At 35.9% G+C, this 21,652-nt stretch overlaps 1 protein-coding gene across 7 annotated transcripts in view; it reads right to left on the reverse strand.

The window, feature by feature from the left end:
* GDAP2 (ganglioside induced differentiation associated protein 2) overlaps positions 1 to 21,652 on the reverse strand; it is an 81,179-nt gene that overhangs the window by 58,800 nt on the left and 727 nt on the right. For all 7 annotated transcript variants that reach the window (XR_004806461.2, XR_004806459.2, XR_004806460.2 and 4 more), the window contains exons 2-5: positions 13,825 to 14,065; positions 12,595 to 12,734; positions 2,412 to 2,565; positions 1,922 to 2,010 (exon numbers count right to left, since the gene is read on the reverse strand). Coding sequence is in view for 3 of the 7 variants with exons in the window: in XM_049096059.1 (XP_048952016.1) it covers positions 1,922 to 2,010; positions 2,412 to 2,565; positions 12,595 to 12,734; positions 13,825 to 14,000 (559 nt within the window). In the remaining 4 variants the exon portion in view is untranslated. The remainder of the gene's footprint in view (positions 1 to 1,921; positions 2,011 to 2,411; positions 2,566 to 12,594; positions 12,735 to 13,824; positions 14,066 to 21,652) is intronic.

The following is a 21,652-nucleotide window of genomic DNA, read 5'->3' on the forward strand; positions in this document are numbered from 1 at the left end:
GGTAACAGTAGTTTCCCACTGAAGTAGTTCTAACTCAATGTTATGCATATAATTAAATTATCTAGTATAACAGAAAGGTTACTAGACTTGGGAGGCAGGAGTCTGCATAACCATGAGAACATGATAAACTTCTGAGCCTCTTTATTGGTAAAATGAACACCTAAAACACACGGCTACTGAAGAAACAAAATGGAACTTCTTTATCTCCTTTTAAAATATGTATTTCTTAAAATAAAATAAAATAAAATAAAATAAAATAAAATAAAATAAAATAAAATAAAATAAAATATGTATTTCTTAAGCAAGTTCCACATGTAAAATATTCTTGGCATATGGAAGCACTGGAAATGCAAAGATGAAAAGATTTCTGCTCAAGAAGCTCAGTCTAATATTTATAAAGCATAACTACAAAATATATAAATTTATTATAAAATCCTTGAGCAGTAAGATCTTATATCTTAAAAATAGCTAATTATTAAATAAGATTATTTATGCCCTCACCCTAAATTCTATAATAATCATCTATATATATATATATATAATAATATATCATAATCATCTTAACATTTGAATATCTTTGTAATTTTTTGATGGATGTAAGACTTTTAGCTCCTCCTCTTTAAATTCTAGAGATAGGGATCCCTGGGTGGCGCAGCGGTTTGGCGCCTGCCTTTGGCCCAGGGCGCGATCCTGGAGACCTGGGATCGAATCCCACGTCGGGCTCCCGGTGCATGGAGCCTGCTTCTCCCTCTGCCTGTGTCTCTGCCTCTCTCTCTCTCTGTGACTATCATAAATAAATAAATTAAAAAAAAAAAATAAATAAATTCTAGAGATAGAAAGGGGCTTTAAAGATCATCTGGTGTAGTTTTCCTCCTTAATGAGGAATATCTTCAATAGATGGTCATTTAGTTTTTGCATGAACATTCCTAGTGACAAGAAATTCACTTAAAATACCTTTCTATTAGAGAGAGTACTACCTGAAGTGGGACCAACTGTCCCACTTGTGACATAGTCCCAAGACCTGCCTTCTACCATTGCAAGTCTTATCTACAATCCTTACAAGAATTTATCAACTTCCTGAAATTGCTGCAAATTCCCTCTGTATATATATTCTTCAGAGAAAGGGTCCACAGCTTTCTTCCATCAAATGCTCAATGTAGTTTGTGATGGCTCCCAAAACAGTTCAGAGCCACTGTTCTAAACAGGCAGCACAGAATAAGTTCACAATGAGAATCCTTCAAATATTTGAAGATGAGCATCATATATGCTAAAAGCTTAGGAAAAGTACCACTAATGTTTCAAACTGTTTGCTCTCCAGTTTGTCAGTGTCTCATAAGATAGGACACCCAGAACTACATACAAATGTCTAGATGTGGTCTGAACTTGCATGTAATACAGTGAGATCATGGGTTCTCTCAAGCTAAACATATTTTTATATCACATATATGACATTCTGTCTCATTATGATCGAGCCCCGTCTTTTTAAACTTCAGTGCAAGGATTTGTACTCAAATTGCACATTGAAAGCTGCTATTTCAACTGCAAAGTGCTATTTATACATACTATATTATGAAATCTACTTAGACTTCATTGTTACAGCCTGTTAAGATTATTCTGAATACCGATTCAAATACCCAATGTGTTGGCCATACTTCTTGGCCATTTCCCAATTTAATAGACAAGTTTCTGAGCCTTTATTCAAGTTGAGAAAAACATCAACCTGAGCAAGTATTTTGAGCTCAGCAACTTACCAGTACAAAGTTCCCTCCAGGATGCCATGATCTGTTCATCAGGACATCTTCTTTGGCTATAACTACTTAACTAGTGATAAAAAAATTTTGTAAGACTCAATCTATGAACAGCATCCCAATTCTACTTACAAAGTGCTCAATGTATGCACAGCATCTCTGATGTTACTTACGAAGTGCTATGTGTGTTGCATCCTCTAAAGGATAACCTCGTTTTGCAGAATTGATGACACAGAATCCCACAGAAGACATTGATTGCTCTCTGCAATCAAACAGAAAACACAAACCACCAACATTCATAATACATACATATGTAATTAATTTAAAAAATGCAGCAACTTCTTTCCTTAACTCCCCAATATATCTTGTATAATAGTTAATCCCAGTTATACTTTTTAATAATTATATCAATATTATAATGATACTATTTGAGGGAAATATAGCCCAAATAAAGACTGAATAAAGTGGGAACAGGTTAAATTAAGTCACCTGAATCCACTCTTTTTATCCTGCTACGTGTGTGAAGATAATTAATTTTATCTTCAGAGTCTTCTTACATGATTTAAGGCCCTCAAAATTGACTTCCATGGCTCAGTTTCATTCTGAAACCAGAGCCTTTAACAATGTATGGTATGCTGCACCCAGGAAGTGAATAAACCATACTTGGCCAGCTGAAGCACGTTTCTGTAGCAGCTGTACAGGGAACTCTCAGCAGCTGTGCGATAGCGGCTCTTGTATTTAGGTCCCACTGTGTGAATGATGAACCGGGCAGCTAGATTAAATCCTTTTGTCAATTTTGCTTCACCTGTCCGGCAACCTGGGAACAATGGAACATACTAAGTCATGAAGGTGTTAGGAAAAAAAAAAAAGTCAACAAAACAAGGCATAAAAGAGAAAAGTAATAAGAACTTTGAGAAATTTCAATTACAGATATGGATTGAACATAAACATTTATCTCTGTTCCCAAAGTGACAATGAAGTAATACAATAGGTACAAAAAACAGACAACAAAGACCTCTGAAACCAAAAATACATTACATGTTAATTAATTGAATTTAAATAAATAAATTAACTAAAAATAGGAAAAGCAGAGGCAAAGAGAATGGGGGAGAGGATGTGAAGCACATAGTTATCATCAAAACTGTGGAAGTCAAAAGTAAGTGGCCTAGAAATAACTGATTCAGCAAGCAGAGAAACCTAAGTGCTTGTAGAAATGGGGTCATGAATATGAAGCCAGCTGGTTGTACTGAAAGGCAGTGCTGGATTCAAGGTAGATTAGTTTGATTCAAATCTTGAGTCTACCACTTTCCTGCTGTGCTACCTATGCCTCTCTGTGCCTCAATTTCCTATTTAATGGGAATACTCCTAGTACTTACTTTACAGGTCTAATCTGTGCAAAGTACATACAGGCATTACCTATTATTATTATTATTATTATTATTATTATTATTATTATTCAACACTAGAAAAGCTCAAAAAATGGAGGCCTATGTACTTGTAAAAACTATGCTGTAAAGTGGGACTAAAGAGAGGAGGCTGAGTGGAGTTTGCATAAAAACAGTCAAATCTGCAACAACCCTTTCCCCAGCCAGCACAGCAAGGTGATGATTTCTTTACCACTTGCTGTGGTGATAAATGCGGAACTGGTTTCTGGACTCCAGAACCCCAGGCATGGCTAGAGAGTGGACTGAGTTAAAGTGTTACGCTCAACAGTGATAGTTCTAGCCCTCTGCTCCTAATTGGCTTTTAAATCACAGACATTTAGCCTTATACCCCAGAAAGATTCCTTTCCAGGAAATTAAAAGGCCCAAACCAAAGGACTCACAAATTGTGATAACTACGGGAGATTCCCCAACAAAACAACAGGGCTCCTGTTCATCATCTGCTTCTAGGTTCACCAAGCAATAACTCTTGCCCATGAAAACAAAGCTTCCCTTCACCTTTTCAGTTCCCCCCCTCATAAATTCAACTGACACTCAAGGATCACCAAAAAGTGAGCAAAGCCTCTGACCAAAGGGGGTCAAAACAATGTTTAAAAAAGAGAGAATGCAATTCCCAATACCAAAATGACTACTGTCAGAGAGGTAGGAAAAGATATAGTACACCTCTGAAACAGAATCAGAATACTGTAAGAAATATTCAGAGAACAGGAAAAAAAATGCTTATATAGCTTAGTCAAGTGAAAAACATGATAGCAAGAACAAAAAGTTCAATATATGGGTTAAAGCTAAAGTTGAGGAAATCTCCCAGAAAATAAAAAGCTGGAAAGTAAAAGACATGAAAATTGGAGGACTAAACAAGGAAGTGCAAAATCCAACAGAATTTCTTCAAAGAGAGAACAGAGAATACAGAGGGAGGGAAATCATGAAAGAAAACAAATTTTCCGAAACTGAAAAGGTAAGTTTCTAGACGAAGGATCCCATGGAATACCCAAACCATACCACGGCACTATGGAATTGAGAACACCCAAAATAAGATGAGATCATAAAGTTTCCAGAGGAAAAAAAAAACAAAACAGTAACATACAAAGAATCAAGAATAAGAATAGCATCTGACTTTTCAAGAGCAATAATAAAAATTGGAGCAATGCCATCAAAAACCTGGAAAATGATTACCAACTTAGAATTTCATTTCCAACCAAACTCCCAACTAAGTATGAAGGTAGAAGATCTCAGCAATTTTGCCCTCACTCTCATTCTCAGAATCTCCTGATAGATTTACTCAAAAATTAAGGAGTACATCATAGAAGAGGAAGGCATGAGACCTAGAAAATGGAGGGATCCAATCTACTAAGTAGAAAAAAGGATTTCCTAAGATGATAACCATACAGAAGGCATAGAGAACAGTCTAGAGAGGAAAGAGGATGGGCAATTATAGGAGGAAACTTATCAAGAAAAAAAACAGAGCTGAAAGATAAACAGAAGTTTTTAACTTTATTGAGAGGTTTATAGTTATATTTACAAGTCCAACACTGAATCAATAAGTTAATTAATTAGAAAATAAAGTAATCAAATCAACTTAGGGGAAAATAGCTGTATGAAAAGAATACTAATCAGTTTTGTAATCAGTGGTGAGTAATATTTATTTAGTCACAATGCCAATACTGAAGGTTGATTTAATAAAAATTGCACAGACCAACTTGGGAAGGTGGTAAAGGGGGAAGAAAATGAATTTTATGTATATGTAAAAGAGGGGAGTGGATGAACAAGAGTTTAATCTTTAATTTCCACAATAAGAAGTCAACAGATAGTGAAAAAAAATCAATAGAGTAGTTGTAGCATATTATTTGAAAATAGGTAAATAAAACAAGGAACTTAAAGGTTTGAAAGTATACATGCCCCTGGAAGACAGGAATCAAGGCAGGGAAGGGAAACGCAGAGAATTGTTGCTTTCCTTTGTACATCTCAACATAAAATTCTTTGACTTTTAAAATTACATATACATTGGTCAATGAAAACCCATGAGCACAAACTGACACTCTAAAGAGAGAAAGGTGGAGAAACCTCATATGACACCATTTGAGGCAGTTATTAAACCAATTCTTTATTTTGAAAAATGGTAATTAAAAGAAGTAAGCATTTACTTTGCCCTCTTACAGAACTCCAGAGTTCTGAGTTTTGGTTAACAGTTACTAAAGGAAAGGTAGGACTCCCAAAACCAGAGTATCCTGAACACTTAAAATTCTTTTTGTTTCTGTAGTCTGTCCTCTGAGATCTTTGGAATGGATTGTGCAAACTGCCCAAATATACATGTTTGCCTGCTTGCTTTATTTTTCTTACATATATCAGTTCTTTTAAATATGTTTTCAATTATAGAAGCAATAAATGTAAATTGTAGAAATTATATGCACAGAAGCTACAAAATAAATGAAAATTTAACATTTCCACCATACAAAGATCACCAAATGTAATCAGATTTTATACATCTTCCAATATGATACATTAAGTACACAATACAACATCACCTATGGAATGCTTAAGCTAAACCTGATTCCATTAGATACAAACAAGGGATAAAGCAACAAACCAAATGGCACTTCAAGGTAATGAGATAAATCTAGAAGGTGGGCATCTTGGAAAATATCTTGGGTAGTTCACTCGACAAGTCAGTTCCCAAAAAGAGATGGATGAAAAAAATTTAAAAGCTACAACAATTAGATGTAATGTGTGACCCATGATTGGATACTGGTTTGAACAAACTAGCCGCAGAGGGCATTTCTGGGTCAACTGGAAATTTAAAATGTGGTTTGGGTATTAGATGAAGTCATTTCTGAAGCCAAAAGGTATAATTCATTTGCCAAAGAAAGACTGCAGAACAGTATGTGTACAATTATCTTACTTAAGATAAGGACTGTATACATATAATTATTTTATTCTGGTAACAAAATATATACTACAATACTAGTACTGGTGATCCTTGTATGGTGGAAATGTTAAATTTTCACTTATTTTGTAGCTTCTGTGCATATAATTTCTACAATTTACATTTATTGCTTCTATAATTGAAAACAAATATTTAAAAGAACTGATATATGTAAGAAAATAAAGCAAGCAAGCAAACATGTATTAGGGCAGTTTGCACAATCCGTTCCAAAGATCTCGGAGGACAGACTACAGAAACAAAAAGAATTTTAAGTGTTCAGGATACTCTGGTTTTGGGAGTCCTACCTTTCCTTTAGTGACTGTTAACCAAAACTCAGAACTCTGTGGAGACTAGATTTATGCTAAGTACTACTGCATTGCTTCCCAATCTTCCATTTGCTCAGATTTCTTCTAATCCAAAGCCCAAATCTTGACATCATTATGAACAGTTAAAACACAGTCCTGAAAGTATTTTTAATTCCTGTAAAACAGATACAAATTTACTGAGTAAGTCCAAGTTCACTCCAGTCATAGCTCTGTCCAAGTTTGTCATCTATCCCTGACTACATCCTCTGCCATGGAGCACTGCTGCAATGATAACCTGAATATATCTGAGTATTAAAGATTAGTTAGTACTTTTCAACTTCACTTACTTCTCTCTAAATCCCAAAACTCACAGTAAGAAACATTAAAATTGTCTTAATGCTTATACCAAAGAGTCCTATTCATAAAGAGAACAGAGTACTCCCATCCTAGCAAACCTATGCATGTAAGTACCAAGTGATAGAACATTTAAGCAGCAAAAATATACAGTGATGGGAGAAGAAAGTATTTTTCTCCTCATTTTGCACATGAGATACTTAAGCTTATTATTTATGCTACTTAAGATTTACTTAAGTACTTAATTACACATATACTTGCCCAGAAACAAGTAGAGAGGTGAATTATTGTTAGATGCTATTTCTGACTCTAAAGCTAAACATCGTTATCAATATCACATTCTTTTTTAAGATTTTATTTATTCATGAGACACACACACACACACAGAGAGAGAGAGAGAGAGAGAGAGAGAGAGGCAGAGACATAGGCAGCAGGAGAAGCAGGCTCCATGCAGGGAGCCTGATGTGGGGCTCGATCCCGGGACTCCAGGATCACACTCTGGGCCGAAGGCAGGCACTCAACTGCTGAGCCACCTGGGCATGCCATCAATTTCACATTCTTTACCAAACCACCCTACACAGATTTAGGCTTGTAAAATTCCTAAATTCAAGACTGGATATAAGACTGAGATACAAACATACATACACACAAACACACTATTTTTTTTTTTTTTTGGAAGTACAATAGGTACAATAGGCCTAATCTATCCTTTCTATTTTTAGGAAGCTCCACTTCCTAGAGAATTCTCTCTAAATGAACTGAAAGAAAGTTTTATGTATCTTCCCACCAAGGATCCTAGGAACACAACAAAATTATCTTTCATTCTCTTCAATATGGAACTTTTTCAAGTATTTGAGAAAAATGATCATGTTTCCCTCAAATCTTCTCTATGCCAGCCCTAGCTCTTTAAACTATAACTTCAAGTAATATGGTTTCCACAGTGTATACCAGGCTAATCATTTTCTTTAAGGTGTAGTGCAGTTTATCATCACTCTTGAAAAGTAGTAACAAAATTAAGATGAATACTGTATATTACAGGTCCTACCACGAGAGAATAAAGGACAGTCATTCTTGACTCTGATGCTGTACTTCTTCCCCTCACCGTCACCAGTTTTATTGAGGCATAATCAACATGTAACACTGCACGTTGTCACAAATGGTAAGATTTCCTTCTTATGGCTGAATAATATCCCACTGTGTGTATGTGTATAAATATATACAGATAGATATATTTGATCTATCAAATCAATAAAAGATAAATCAATAAAGAAAATGTGGTGTATGATCATGGTGTATAATCCTTTTAATGTACTACTGAATTTGGTTTGCTAGTATTTTGCTGAAAATTTTTGCATCTATGTTCATCAGGAATATAGGACTGTAGTTTTCCTGCAGTGTCTTTACCTAGCTTTGGTATCAGGGTAATGCTAGTTTCATAAAATGAGTTCAGAAGTGTTCTTTTCAATTTTTGGGAAGAGTTTGAGGAAAATTGTTATTCTTTTAAATGTATGATAGAATTCACCAGGAAGCCACCAAGTCTTAGGCTTATCTTTGTTGGGAAGTTTTTGATTACTGATTCAACTTCCTTTTGGTCTGTTTAGATTTTCTGTTTCTTCACGATTTAGTCCTGGCAGTCTGTAGGTTTCTAGGAATTTATCCATTTCTTCTAGGTTACCCAATATGTTGGCTCTTATAATTGTTCATAGCAGTCTCCCACGATCCTTTGTATTTCTATGGTTCAGTTGTAATAATATCACCTCATTCATTTATAATTTTGAGTGCTTTTTCTTGGTTAGTCTAGCTAGCTAAAGATCTGTCAATTTTGTTTTTCAAAATGAGCTCCTTTTTCATTGATTTTTTTTTCCAAATTCCTTCTAGTTTCTATTTCTTTTATTTCCACTCCAGACTTTATTATTTCCTCCCCTCTGCTAATTTGGGGCTTAGACTATTCTTCATTTTCTAAGTCCTGAGGTTTAAAGTAGGATGTTTATTTGAGATCTTTCTCCTAATATGTGGGAATTTACTGCTATGGGTTTCTCTCCTAGGACTATTTTTAATATATACCATAAATTTTGGTATGTTGTATTTTCATTTGTTTCGATATACTTTCTGATTTCCCTTTTGATTTTTTCTTGCCCGACTGATTGCTCAGGAATGTATCAATTTCTATGTACTTATGAATTTTTAGGTTTTCCTCCTATTACTGATTTCTAGTTTCACACCATTGTGGTCAAAGATACTTGATATGATTTCAATCTTCTTAAATGTAATAGGGCTTGATACATGGCCCAATATACAATCTATCCTGGAGAATGTTCTGTGCATGCTTGAGAAAAATGTATTTGGTGCTGTTGGATGGAATGGTCTATATATGTCTATTATGTCCATTTGGTCTATAATATAATTCAGGCCCTGTTTCCTTATTAATTTTGTCTAGATGATCTATTCAGTGTTGAAAGTGGTATTCTGTGGTCCCCAACTATTACTGTATTGCTGTCTGTTCCTCCATTTAGGTCTATTAATATTTGCCTTAAATATTTAGGTGCTTCAGTATTGGGTATGTATATATTTACAACTGTTACAGCCCTTTGGTGAACTGACCACTTTATCACAAAGTGACCTCCTCTATCTCCTGTGACCAATTTTGACTGAAAGTCTGTTTTATCTAGCATAAATAGAGGCACTCCTGTTCTCTTTTGGTTTCCATTTGCATAGAATAGCTTTTACCATCCCTTTACTTTCAGCTTGTGTGTGTCATTAAAGCTAAAGTGAATCTCCTGTAGACACTATATTGTTGGATTTTTTTTTTTTTAAATCCATCAACTACTCTGTGTCTTTTGATTGGAGAATTTAGTCCTTTTATGCTTAAAGTAATTATTGCTAGGTAAGGAATTACTATTGCCTTTTTGTTAACTGCTTCCTGTTTTTTTTTTTTTTTTAATTTTCTTTGTTCTCTTATTGTCTTCCTTTGTGCTTTATTCTTACTGGTATGCTTTAATCCCTTTATATTTTATATATCTATTATAGTTTTTTTCTTGGATACAATGGGTACTATGAAGCTTACATAAAACATCTTATAGACATAAGAGTCTATTTTAAGCTGATAACAAGTTACCCTTCTCTATGATGTTATATTTCTAGTGATATAATCTGATACTGTTAGTGTTTTCAGTAGAAATGAGACCAGTTATCACCGCTGAGTCTAGTTAGCCAAAATCCCAGAGAATTTTTAGTTATTCATCTACTACTTTTTTTTTTATTTTTATTTATTTATTTTTTTTTTATTCATCTACTACTTAAAGGATGCTTCCACCATTCTTGGTATAGGACAGGTGAAGACCAATAAGACATACAATCCCGGTCCTCATGGAGGGCAAAATTTAATGGAAACACTGTCATCATGTAAACAGTTTATGAAATTACAAATGTGGTAAAAGCCCCAAAGAGAAATACTACAGGCTAAGGGCATATATCATGAGGAGACTGGGCACTAAAGTAAATCAAACAGTGCTTTGAGGAAGAGATATAAGCAAAGACTTAACAATAAGAGTTAAAAACTAAGAGAAAGAGCAAAGTACTTCCAAAATTGAAAAGGAACTAAATGACAAGGCAATTAAAGAAGATCAGTTTGATTCAAGTATGGTAAGGATGGGAAAGGGGACATGGAAGAAGCCTGGAGGCAAGCAACTGAAATCTTGCAAGTCCTTGGGGTCCAGTTTAAGGAGTCTGCATTTTCTGTGTAATGGGAGGCCACTAAGTGGTTCAAAGCAGAGAAACAATAAGAAGGGATTTACAATTTAAAAAGCAAATGCTTACTGTATATGGAAGATATATTTAGGTAAAGAAGAATGAATGTAGGTAGATCAGCTGAAAGGGAAGCCAGGGCTATAGTCCACAGGGGAGATGATGGCAGGATAGGCTAGACTAGAGGTTGCGGTGATAAAGAGATTCAAGATCTATTTATGGCTTGATGACAGACTTTATGCAGGGGATAATGAATAGTGTTAACCCTAAAGTTTTTTGCCTGAAAAATGGAGTAAATGATAAAGACATTTTACTGATAGCAAATAATTTCTTGTATAATAAGGGATATCAAACTGGGCTTCCCCAACCTGAATTTGGATAATTAAGGTTTTAAGCTTATTCCAAGACTTTTGCATTCATCCCTGTAAATGTTTTCATTTTTTGGCTCATACTTCCAGTCAGTTCAGAATATTTAAAATTTTTTGGTCTAATATCCAAAATCTCCTATTAACTCCTCTCAGCTTCTATCACCTACAAATTTTGGAAGTCACACTTTGTATCACTTATGAAGTTGTTACTGAAGATGCAAAAAGGGGACAGGATTAAGTATCCAGCCCTCGGTGCATCACAAATAATCTCTCTTCAGGTTGTCAACAACTCATTAAACAACTGAGGCCTGTAGCTAACACCAGTAATAACATTAAACACTTAGAACGTGCCTAGCACTTAATGTTCGTTTTTAAATTTGATTTTCATGATACTGTTTACATCCCCAAATACTCACTAATCTCTTGTTATGTGTCAGAAACTAAGGTAGGGACTATTATCATGCCCACTTTAGAGAGAAGGAAACTCAGGCCCAGATATGAAGTAATTGGTTTTACATTACACAGGGAAGAGCAGAGTTATAACATGAACTCCTGCTCTGAGACTTTCAAACACATACTGTTAAATACTGAAGTTTCATTTGTATGCTTGTATTAAATTTTATTACTTCCTTTTTTCTTATCTATAAGTCCAGCTCTAAGATGTGAGAATACACACACACACACATATACACACAGGCCATAAGGAATTTTTCCAGACCAGCTTCTCTATTACTTTCATCAAAGAACTTCTCAGTATTATCTCTACAACATTTTCTAGTTTCTACATGTTCTTCATAGTATCACATTTTTAGTGTAATTAAGGGCTTTTTTCCTCCTTCTGCTATCATAGTCAGAGTTCAGTTTCTTGATCAGATAATATAATTCTTCTCTCTCTATCCTCTCTTTCATGGGGTCAGCATTATTATGCATTCCTGTTCAAATTCCAATACCCCTATTAGGTTAGAAACCAGTTTTCATGGTTAAATGTTAGAGGTCAAAGAAATCAAGATTTTATATAGCTGAGATTTCTTGTTTACATTTTAAGAAACACTGCTGTATTTCATAAATACTTTTTATAAAATGGGATAATTGAATTTCACAATATTCTATTTGGGCTCAAATAACAGTAACCTGGTTTACTAAGTTGGTAATTTAAGAAAATGAATGCAAATAAAATAAACAAGATTCTGAACTACTAGAACTCTATCTGTCCCCATTTCCAATGAAATATTCTCAGAAGAATGTTTTGGTTAAGAAAAAAGGAGCAGTGCAAAATTAAACAAGAATATATTTTGCTCTTACAATGCATTTTGGATAAGTCAACTTCCAAAGTGCAACATTTGCTTTCCACAAGGTATGTAAAAAAGTTCTCTATCAATATCAAATTATGATAAAATGTTTCAGTTTAGAGAAAGGATAGTTGTTTTGCAAGGCTTACTAGTGCAAGAAAAATATATGGCCAAGAAAGCACTACCAAAGATTTAAGTGGCTACAGTGACTGTCATTTTCAAATTCAAGAACATGACAGAGTTTTACTGAGAGTAGTTTCAGTGTTCCATTTCTAACACAATGTGGGATTTTCAAAAACTGTTTTTATGTAGTCTAAACAACAACAAAACAGCTACATCTACTTAGTATTCTCACTAAATGCAAAACATGCTTCTTCAAATACCAAAAATAAAAGCAACACTATACCTAAGAAATCTCACTCACCCTTAAGTTTCTGGAGATCCTCCTTCAAATCAGGCCCCGCAAGCATGAAGATACTCTCTGACACCGGGTTCTTATCTGTAAGATTTTCATTGCTGGTATTCACAATGGCTGTACAGTTCAGTAATGCCACATCTCCTTTCCTGAGGAAATGATAAACAAAAAACAACCGTGGGGAAGAGAGGTAGATAAGAAAGCTAACTGGTAATTCTTCCAAGACATTCTATCCTCACTCCCTTCATAATGTTGGTTTTGGTAGCTCATAAGCTTAAGCAATAGCAGAAAAGCAATTCTGAACTCAGGGAGACAAATCTTCAATGCAAATGCTACAACCCTGAAACCCACAGAACCCTCATAATATGCCTTTGTTTTTTCTGTATTTCTCTTTCACTGTAATAGAATGCTTCTACATGCTAAAAGTGGCTGGTTTCAAGAGTATACCACAGCAGCATTATTTATGATAGCTAAAAATGGAATAATCCAAAGGTCTATCAGTTAGTGAACTGATAAACTGATAAATGTGATAGGTATATCCATACAACGGATTATTTGGCCATAGAAAGGAATGTAGTACTGATTCATACTACAACATGGATGAACCTTCAAAATGTTATACTAAATCACAATTGATTTCATTTACATGAAATGTCCAGCAGATACAAATCTATACACAGAGAAAGTAGATAAGTGGTTGGCTACAGCTGTGAGATGGGGTAAATGAGGAATGACTCTTAATGGGTATAGGACTTTGGGGTGATGAAAATGTTCTAAAATTGACTGTGGTGATGGTTATACAACTTTGTGAATATGTGAAAAACCACTTATTGACTCTGGGAAATGCAAACAAATCTATAGTGAAGAAAGATCAATATTTGCTTGAGAATGTGGAGTTGGGGAGGTAGGAGGCAAGAAGGATTACTAAGGGACACAAAAAAAATACTTTTGAGAGTGATAAAAATATTAAGTATCTTGATTGTGGTGATCAAAGTGAGATAGCAGGTTCATGGATACATACAAGTCAAAATTCACCCAACTGTAACACTTTAAAAATGTGGAGTTTATTGTATGCCAATTATACCTCAATAAAACTCTAAGTATAAGCAAAACAATAATTCAACAATGCTAGGCCTTACCGAAAAAAAAAAAAGTTTAGAAGAAACAAGAAAAAATTTAGAAGAAATTATGAGTACTACTGTAACATTATAACATGATATAATTTAATCAAAGAATTACCAAAGAACCACTTTCCCATTGATATCCTTATTGTAAAGAAAAGGTGATCTAATAGTGTTTTCCTGAAATGTCTCAGCTGCACTATCAGAAGTATTTAATTCATCTTCCCACGAGTCGCCCCAGCTTGATAGTGTATCCACATCCACAAACTGGGAAGGTGCACCCAAGGGATCCATGGAATGGGAACTTCAGCTTCTTTCCCCAAATTCCTTAGCAATTCAATATTCACTGGAGACTTTAGCTTAAAAGAAAAGAAAGAACTGTTTTAATAGAGAAGTACAGATACTACTTTACTTCTATTAGATAAAAAAAAAAAATCTCTACTGTGAAATGCTCTAATAGGACATTGTATGATTAGTCGCTTAAAATATTCCATGAAAACCAATATACAACAAAGAATTGCTATAATTTCTCTAAACCAGGAAGAAAGGGGAATTATTTAAGCATAAATTCTTTTCAGAGAATCATAGCCATTCAAATAATCACATGGCCCACCAGTTCTGCTTTCCAGAAACACAGGTCATTTCAGTCAACAGTCACTGAATATTTGCTATTGGGGGAAGGGGGGAGTGTTAGGTGCTGCAAGAGATATAAAAATAAGTAATATGCACAATTTGAAGAGTTCAGTCAAAAAAAGTAAAAGTTCAGTCAAATTGATAATATGGAGGTAAGATCCTAATGACAACTGAGTAAGACAAAATGAGAAGCAGGGAGGTTCCTGCAATCAAGAAGTAAAGAGGTAAGAAAAGTCTGAACTTAATAGAGCAGATGGAGAAGGCAGCATGGATTTGAGAGGCAAAATACCAAGAATTAACAGAACTGGACAATTTATAAGGTATGGCATGAGACACAAATGTGGTGGGATGTTGGCTGGACAGAAATAGAGAAATTAGAAGAGGGTGATAGTAAGACACACAGTATCAAGTATTACAATGAGAAGTAAGGATATTTAATTTACCAAGAAGTCAGACGGCTGTTTCAGCAAAATTGTAGATTCATTCATTCAACAAATCTTTATAAGCATTCATTGTGTATTAGGTACTGTTCTAGGCACTGGAGATATACTGGTGAGTAAGACAGCGCAAGTCCACACACTTACTGAGCTTATGCTTCCTGGAGAGGAGATGATAAACGATAACTAAGCAAGCAAGCAGGTATCCAACAGAATGGAAGCAGTAATATGATGAGAAGAAAAGGTGGTATCTGAGTAGAGAGCTAAATAAATGGATATAGGCATGGGAAGCCCTGCAGAATATTTCAGGCAGAGGACATACTAAGAGAAAAGACCCAAAGGGAAGGAAGGAGCTGGAGGGAGCTGTATTCTAGGAAGGGCAAGGAGACTGCTCTGGATAGAACAGAATAAGCTAGGTAATGAGTAGTAGGTGATGAGGCTGGAGTGAGAGATGATGCAGTGTGGAAGCCATGATAAGAAGGTTCAGTCGTACTATAAATATGGGCGGGAAGTTGTTAGAGGATCTTGATAGAGGGAATGACTTAATATAAATAACCCTAGGGATCCCTGGGTGGCGCAGCGGTTTGGCGCCTGCCTTCGGCCTAGGGCGCGATCCTGGAGACCCGGGATCGAATCCCACGTCGGGCTCCCGGTGCATGGAGCCTGCTTCTCCCTCTGCCTGTGTCTCTGCCTCTCTCTCTCTATCTGTGTGTGACTATCATAAATAAATAAAAATTAAAAATAAATAAATAAATAAATAAATAAATAAATAAATAACCCTTGATCAGATTAGCTGCAGTGAAATCGAGTGGGGGTGAGAGTAAAACAAGAGACCAGCAGAAAATGGCTGCAGTGATCTAAGTGAGACAGTGACAAGAGATGGTTGGATTTGGAATGTATTTTGAAAGGTAGAGTCTTAGAGTCAACAAGATGTGCTAAATGAATATGAAGGGTAAAGGAAAATAACAGAATCAAAGGTAACTCTTAGATTTTTTCCTTGAGTAACTATATAGATGCTAATGCTATTTACAGGGAAGGGGGAGGCTGGAGTAGGTTGTGTGGTGGGAGTGGCAAGGTCATTTTTCCTCATGTTTTTTACACGTGTAAATTTTGAAATGCCCCTCATTTGGCCAAGTACTGATGTAAGACACACAATTAGCTACATGAGGCTAGAGCTCAGAGGAGAGGTTGGGCTACAGACATAAATTTGGAAGACTCAGACTGTGGGTGTCATTTAAGGCTGTAGGAACTGGACAGGATTACCAACAGACACAATATGAATGGAGAAAAGAGATCAGAGGACTGAGTCCTAAGGTAAAACGTACAGGCTGGAAAGAGGACAAGTCAAAAAATGAAATAAAGGGGATTGATAAGACAGGAAGAACACCATGAAAGTATGGTAACCTAAAAGCCAAGTGATGGAAGTATTCTGAGGAGGGCTTGAGGATCAGCTAAGGTAAATACTACTGAAATGCTGAGTAACAGGACTGGGAATTAATTAGTGGGTTTTGTAAGGTAGAGGTCTCTGGTAACACTAAGCAGACCAACAATCTGGGAACAAAAGGTAGCAAGTGAACCTCTTGATAGGTTTTCCTGTGTGATCCTAATGTTTGTTGTTAGAGGCCAGGAGAACAAACATGCCTTCTTACATCTAATTCCTTGGTGTTTCTTGCTGAGAAATGTGAGAAACTAAGTGCAATGAACCGTGGATCAGGCATGATCTGCTAATTCCTGAACCAGCACGGTGGAGTAGGAAATGTGATGATCTATTTAACAATTTCTGAAAGGTCTTATAGATTACACTATGATAAACCTGTATAAGAGGATTATTCTTTTTTTTTTTTATGATAGTCACAGAGAGAGAGAGAGAGAGAGAGAGAGAGAGAGAGAGAGAGGCAGAGACACAGGCAGAGGGAGAAGCAGGCTCCATGCACCGGGAGCCTGACGTGGGATTTGATCCCGGGTCTCCAGGATCGCGCCCTGGGCCAAAGGCAGGCGCTAAACCGCTGCGCCACCCAGGGATCCCAGGATTATTCTTATTTGATACAAAATCTGCCTTTGAAATTATTTTGAAATAAAGAAACTAATGTTTAGAAGTTGGTGTTTGGGCCAACTGATTGGCCTTTGAAATTGGAGGCAACCACGAGATCTGCTGTATTCAAACCTGAGCTGGACAAGCTGAATAGAGGACAAAGAGAGACTACATGCATTTTCCATGGCTGAACTGCCTGAAGCTCAACAGAATGACACTTTGCAGAAATTCACACTTTAAAAAATTATTCACAGATTTTTGAGGACTAGGACTCATGCGAAAACTTAAGTATAATATAAAAAAATTCCGTTACACCTAAAAGTTAGTTTTCATTTTGCAATCTCTAGTGTTAACTTTCAGGACAAAATCACTTCTTTAAAATAACTTTTCTTTCTAAGAGCATTAAAGAACATTTAAGAAAAAAAAAAGGAAAAACCAAATTTTTTTGAGTTCCTAACTTTTCCTATGATAGGTAAAATTGTAACATATGTACAAGTTTTAATCTGGCTTCTTTAGCGTTTTTGAGATAAATATTTCCACATGCAACTATACTACTGAAGGAGAGGCAGGGTGGTACTATGTGAAAGCCTGGGCTCTGTTATCAGCAGGCCTGAGTTTAGGTCTAGGACCTAACAGTATGTTATCCTTGACTGTAAGCCAGGGTTTTCCTTATTTCAAAAATAATATACTTCTAGAATTATTGTGAGGACTAAATGATATAATTTGGCACAAGGCAAGGCACAATAAAAGTTGTTACAACTTTTTCAGAGCCAATGTGAAAGTCACCTGCACCACTGTGGAGATAAAAATTTGTCTCCGTGTGTGGCAGAAACTAAAACACTTGCTGTCAAAGACTCTAATGAGCACCAAGACCAAACACAAATAACTAAATTAAGATACACTTATTTATCTCAATGCCTGCCCTTGTAATGATTTGTTAATTCCTAACACCTAGATCCATCAACATCTATTTTTCCTAATCCTGCTTATACTACTAGAAAAAAAAAAAAACAATTAGTAATTATCCTGTCTTCTGCCAAGACAAATTCATGTTTTCGACTAGGCCCTCCATCAACCCTATTAGGAAACTGTTTTAATAATTCTTGGGTGACTCTCTATACTATACCACATAGCACCTGTGGTAAACATCCTCCAAGATATCCTTCAATGATACCTGCTTCCTGATATCTATGCCCCTGTATAGCTGCCTCCTATTATGAATAGGGCTGACCCATGTAACCAACAGGATGCTGCAGAAATGACAGTATACGCCTTCCAAGGATGAGTCATAAAAGATATTGTGCTCTTTCTTGAAGTGCTTGCTCTGGAGGAATTAGCTTGCATGATGCGGGACACTCAAGCAACCCATGAAAAGGCCCCCGTGGGAAGAACTTGAGGGTTCCTGCCAACAACCAGTATCAATGCCCAGGCAGGTGAAGGAATCACCCTGGATCTTCCAGACTTAATTGGGCTTCAAATGACTTCAGCCCAGCTGACATCCTGATTGCAACCTCATGAGAAACCCTCATGAGCCAGAACCACAAAACTAAGCTGCTACTGAATTCATGATCCATACAAATTGCCAGTAATAAATGCTTATTTGCCTACTATATTCGTTCCTTTATTCAAGTATTGCTAGTTGTGGAGACTCTAATGGAACAGACTCACAAATGCATAATCACAAATGATAATCATAATAATACATAGTATCTGTGAGAAGTATTCTGTAAAGAACAAGGTGGAAGGCTAATTTAGATTTGGAGAAGCAGAGAATGTCTTTCCCAGAAAGTGATGGTTGAGATCAAAAGTAGAAGGGTTTTACAGAGGTAAGGGCACATCTAGGTGCCACACTTTAAAGCCTGCCAAATTGCCTTCTTTTACGCATTTTACTGCCAGCTCTCCTCTAAAAAAATGTCATAACTCTCCCTTTACAATATCTGACCTCTCCTTCCCCTTGGTCCTCCTATTCTCAAAAAAATTTCCTACCCCATTTCTTCTTCAGACACCCACAAAACTCCTTGTTCCACCATTCATTCACCTTTATAGGCACAATCTGTTTTGCAGTTCTATTTCCTTTTCTCCCATTCATTCAACCTACTCCAGTTTTGCTTCCGTCTCTGGTAACAATGCTAAAACTGCTTTTTCAAGGTCTAACAAGGACTAAACAAATGTCAAATCCAGAAACTTTTAGTTGCATTAATTATTGATCCTTCTTTCAAATTCTATTACCTTCTTTGATGGTACACTACTGGTGATTCTCCTATATCTTTAATCACATCTTGTCCATATATATAATTTGTTGGACCTTCTTCCCAGATCTTAAAAGTCACTGTGACCCATTAGATATTGGGTACTAAATGAGTAATAAATACAGTTCAGAGCTCTCATAGTTTAATGGCATTATAGAAAGTGTCATGGCATTTGACAAAGGGAAAATTCCTTTTAAGTTCCATCTCTGAGCAGAAATTGATTTTTCTCACCAGAGAGAGATTTAAATCTTCCCTTTTCTCCAACACAGCAAAGCCAAGCTAGGCAGGAAAATCTGATCCCTGATGTTTAAGGTATAGTGGTTCTTTTTTTTTTTTTTTTGGTATAGTGGTTCTTAACATTCTTAGGGCCACTGACTCCTTTGAGAATCATATGAAAGGTCAAGACCTTTTTATCATCCAAAATGTGAGTACATGATGAGCCCACACAAGCACGGAGTTGCAAATAAATTTGAGAAGGTTCCCAGACTCAGAATGAGAACCTCAGTGATAGGAAGAACACAGAGTGCTCAGGTGAGGGAGGGGGAAAGGGTAATCTATAGCTAAAGCCAGAATTTTGGTTAACAGTAAAGAGGAGCAAGACTTTCCACTATCAGTTGATCAGTTCTGTACTTTGAACAGCTTTATAAGCAAACACTAAATCCTAGTATTAAAGGCTCCTGAGGCAAGACATCTATATGTCCAGAATCAAAAAATTCTACATGAGACAAACATAAGATTTCAGAAGGGATCATACCTATTTCCTCAGCCATACTATATTAAGGGTTACCTTTAGTATCTTCATGAATGAGGACCTAAATACAAAGAGAACACTTTCTATATCGTTTATAATTCAAATGCATTATGAGTATAAACCATTCTCATTACCCTGCGGCTCGTCTTTTTTCTCAATATTGTCAACGTTTAGGTTAAGTGCCTTTTTTTTTTTTTTTAAACAAATCTTCCAATCTTTTAGTGTAAGAAGTCCTCTAAATAATGCTTTATATGAATAACTGGATTGGCTAGAGAGGTTTTTATTGTTTAGAACTAAGTGGAATCAGGCAAAATACCCTGGATCATGTCTCGGCATAACCTGGCTTTTGTCTGGATAAAAAGAAAATGGTATCATTTAAAAGAGAAAAACAGGAACTTTAAATCTGTTTGCTTGTTCTTCAAAATGCTTACATTGATTAGACAGACCTTGATAAAAGTATGAAGAGAGCTGTCCATGCTTTTGACCATTAATTACCAGCTCTCTTTCACTGTGTTTGCATTAATTACAGGCTTGCATTTTTTATGCCTTGTATTCCAATATTTAAAACTTCAGGGCACATTAGATATTTGTGTATAATACCTTCATCCCAACATCAAATCTACTATAATATTTAAAAATCATTCTACGCAAAAGGAAATAACTTTTTTTTTTTTTTAAGTTACTTAGGTTGGAGAAACAAACTGAAGCCGTTAGATAGGCCACCAATAAATACAGTATAACAAAAATATTTCTAAGTGGTGTCAATGGCCTATGTCAAATTTAACATGGTCATTCAAAAATATCCAAAGCACAGGCTCCAATGGTGAGTCCATAGTACCATCTTCATATTTAAAAAAGTTTACTATGTCTTAATTATAAGTACTAATATATTGAACTATTTGAAACTTAAATTAGAAATTAGGGTTATACTCTTTAATACTGTATGAATTGGGAATTTTATGATGCATATCTTACTTAGCACAAAGTGGCTCTTACACCAACTCTTATTAAAATTATCTTTTCAATTTGTGATTGCTCCTTCCCATAATATTTCATGACATTTAAAAAAAAATCCAAGTAAAATCATGACTCGTTCAAACGTAAAAATGAATTAAACATTCAAGTCAAAAGAGAAGCCTGCAGGTGATACATAAGAGGAATCCCAAAATTGAACACATTAATAGATAAGGAATATTAAAATGAATGTACAGGAAGGTAACTTCCACTGAATCTCTAAGAGGACAGAATCTGCATGTCTGTAGACAAAAATCACTTAGTATTGACATTAGTCATCTATAGTCTGCAAAGTTGTAAAATAATTTTCTTGGAATGGCTTTCTAGATAGAATCTAGATTATGCAGTTTTCTACTGAAGCGCACATTCCCCCCCCCCCCCCCCTTTAATGATATAATGCACATCCCCTACGGGAGATAGTAACCGTACACACCCACCTAAATACTCCCTTCCCCGTGAAACTTACTGAAATAATAGTCTGTTGCCACAATATCCTCCCTTCTCATTCATCCAACCCACAGTAATCCTGTTTCAAGACACCTACATCTATCTAGTCTCATCACCTCCATTCGCTACTACTGCAATTTTCTTGAATGTGAAAGAATGGCTGGGGCTGCACATGTCTTACGATTGCAAAACACGTCTGAAAACAATCAGATGATTCTAGGTTGGCTGCAGATATCCTGTTCAACAGGCGAAGGCAGGGGCTTACTTCTTTCGTACTGCTTGCTCTACGCTAGCTTTAATTTTCCACAACTACAGACGTCGAAACTCGAGTTTGAACACTGCTGTACAGCCCAAGAAGAGAAGCCCGACCAGAGCTGCAGGAG

The sequence above is a fragment of the Canis lupus genome, chromosome 17, assembly GCF_003254725.2.
Source record: "Canis lupus dingo isolate Sandy chromosome 17, ASM325472v2, whole genome shotgun sequence".
Taxonomy (NCBI): domain Eukaryota; kingdom Metazoa; phylum Chordata; class Mammalia; order Carnivora; family Canidae; genus Canis; species Canis lupus.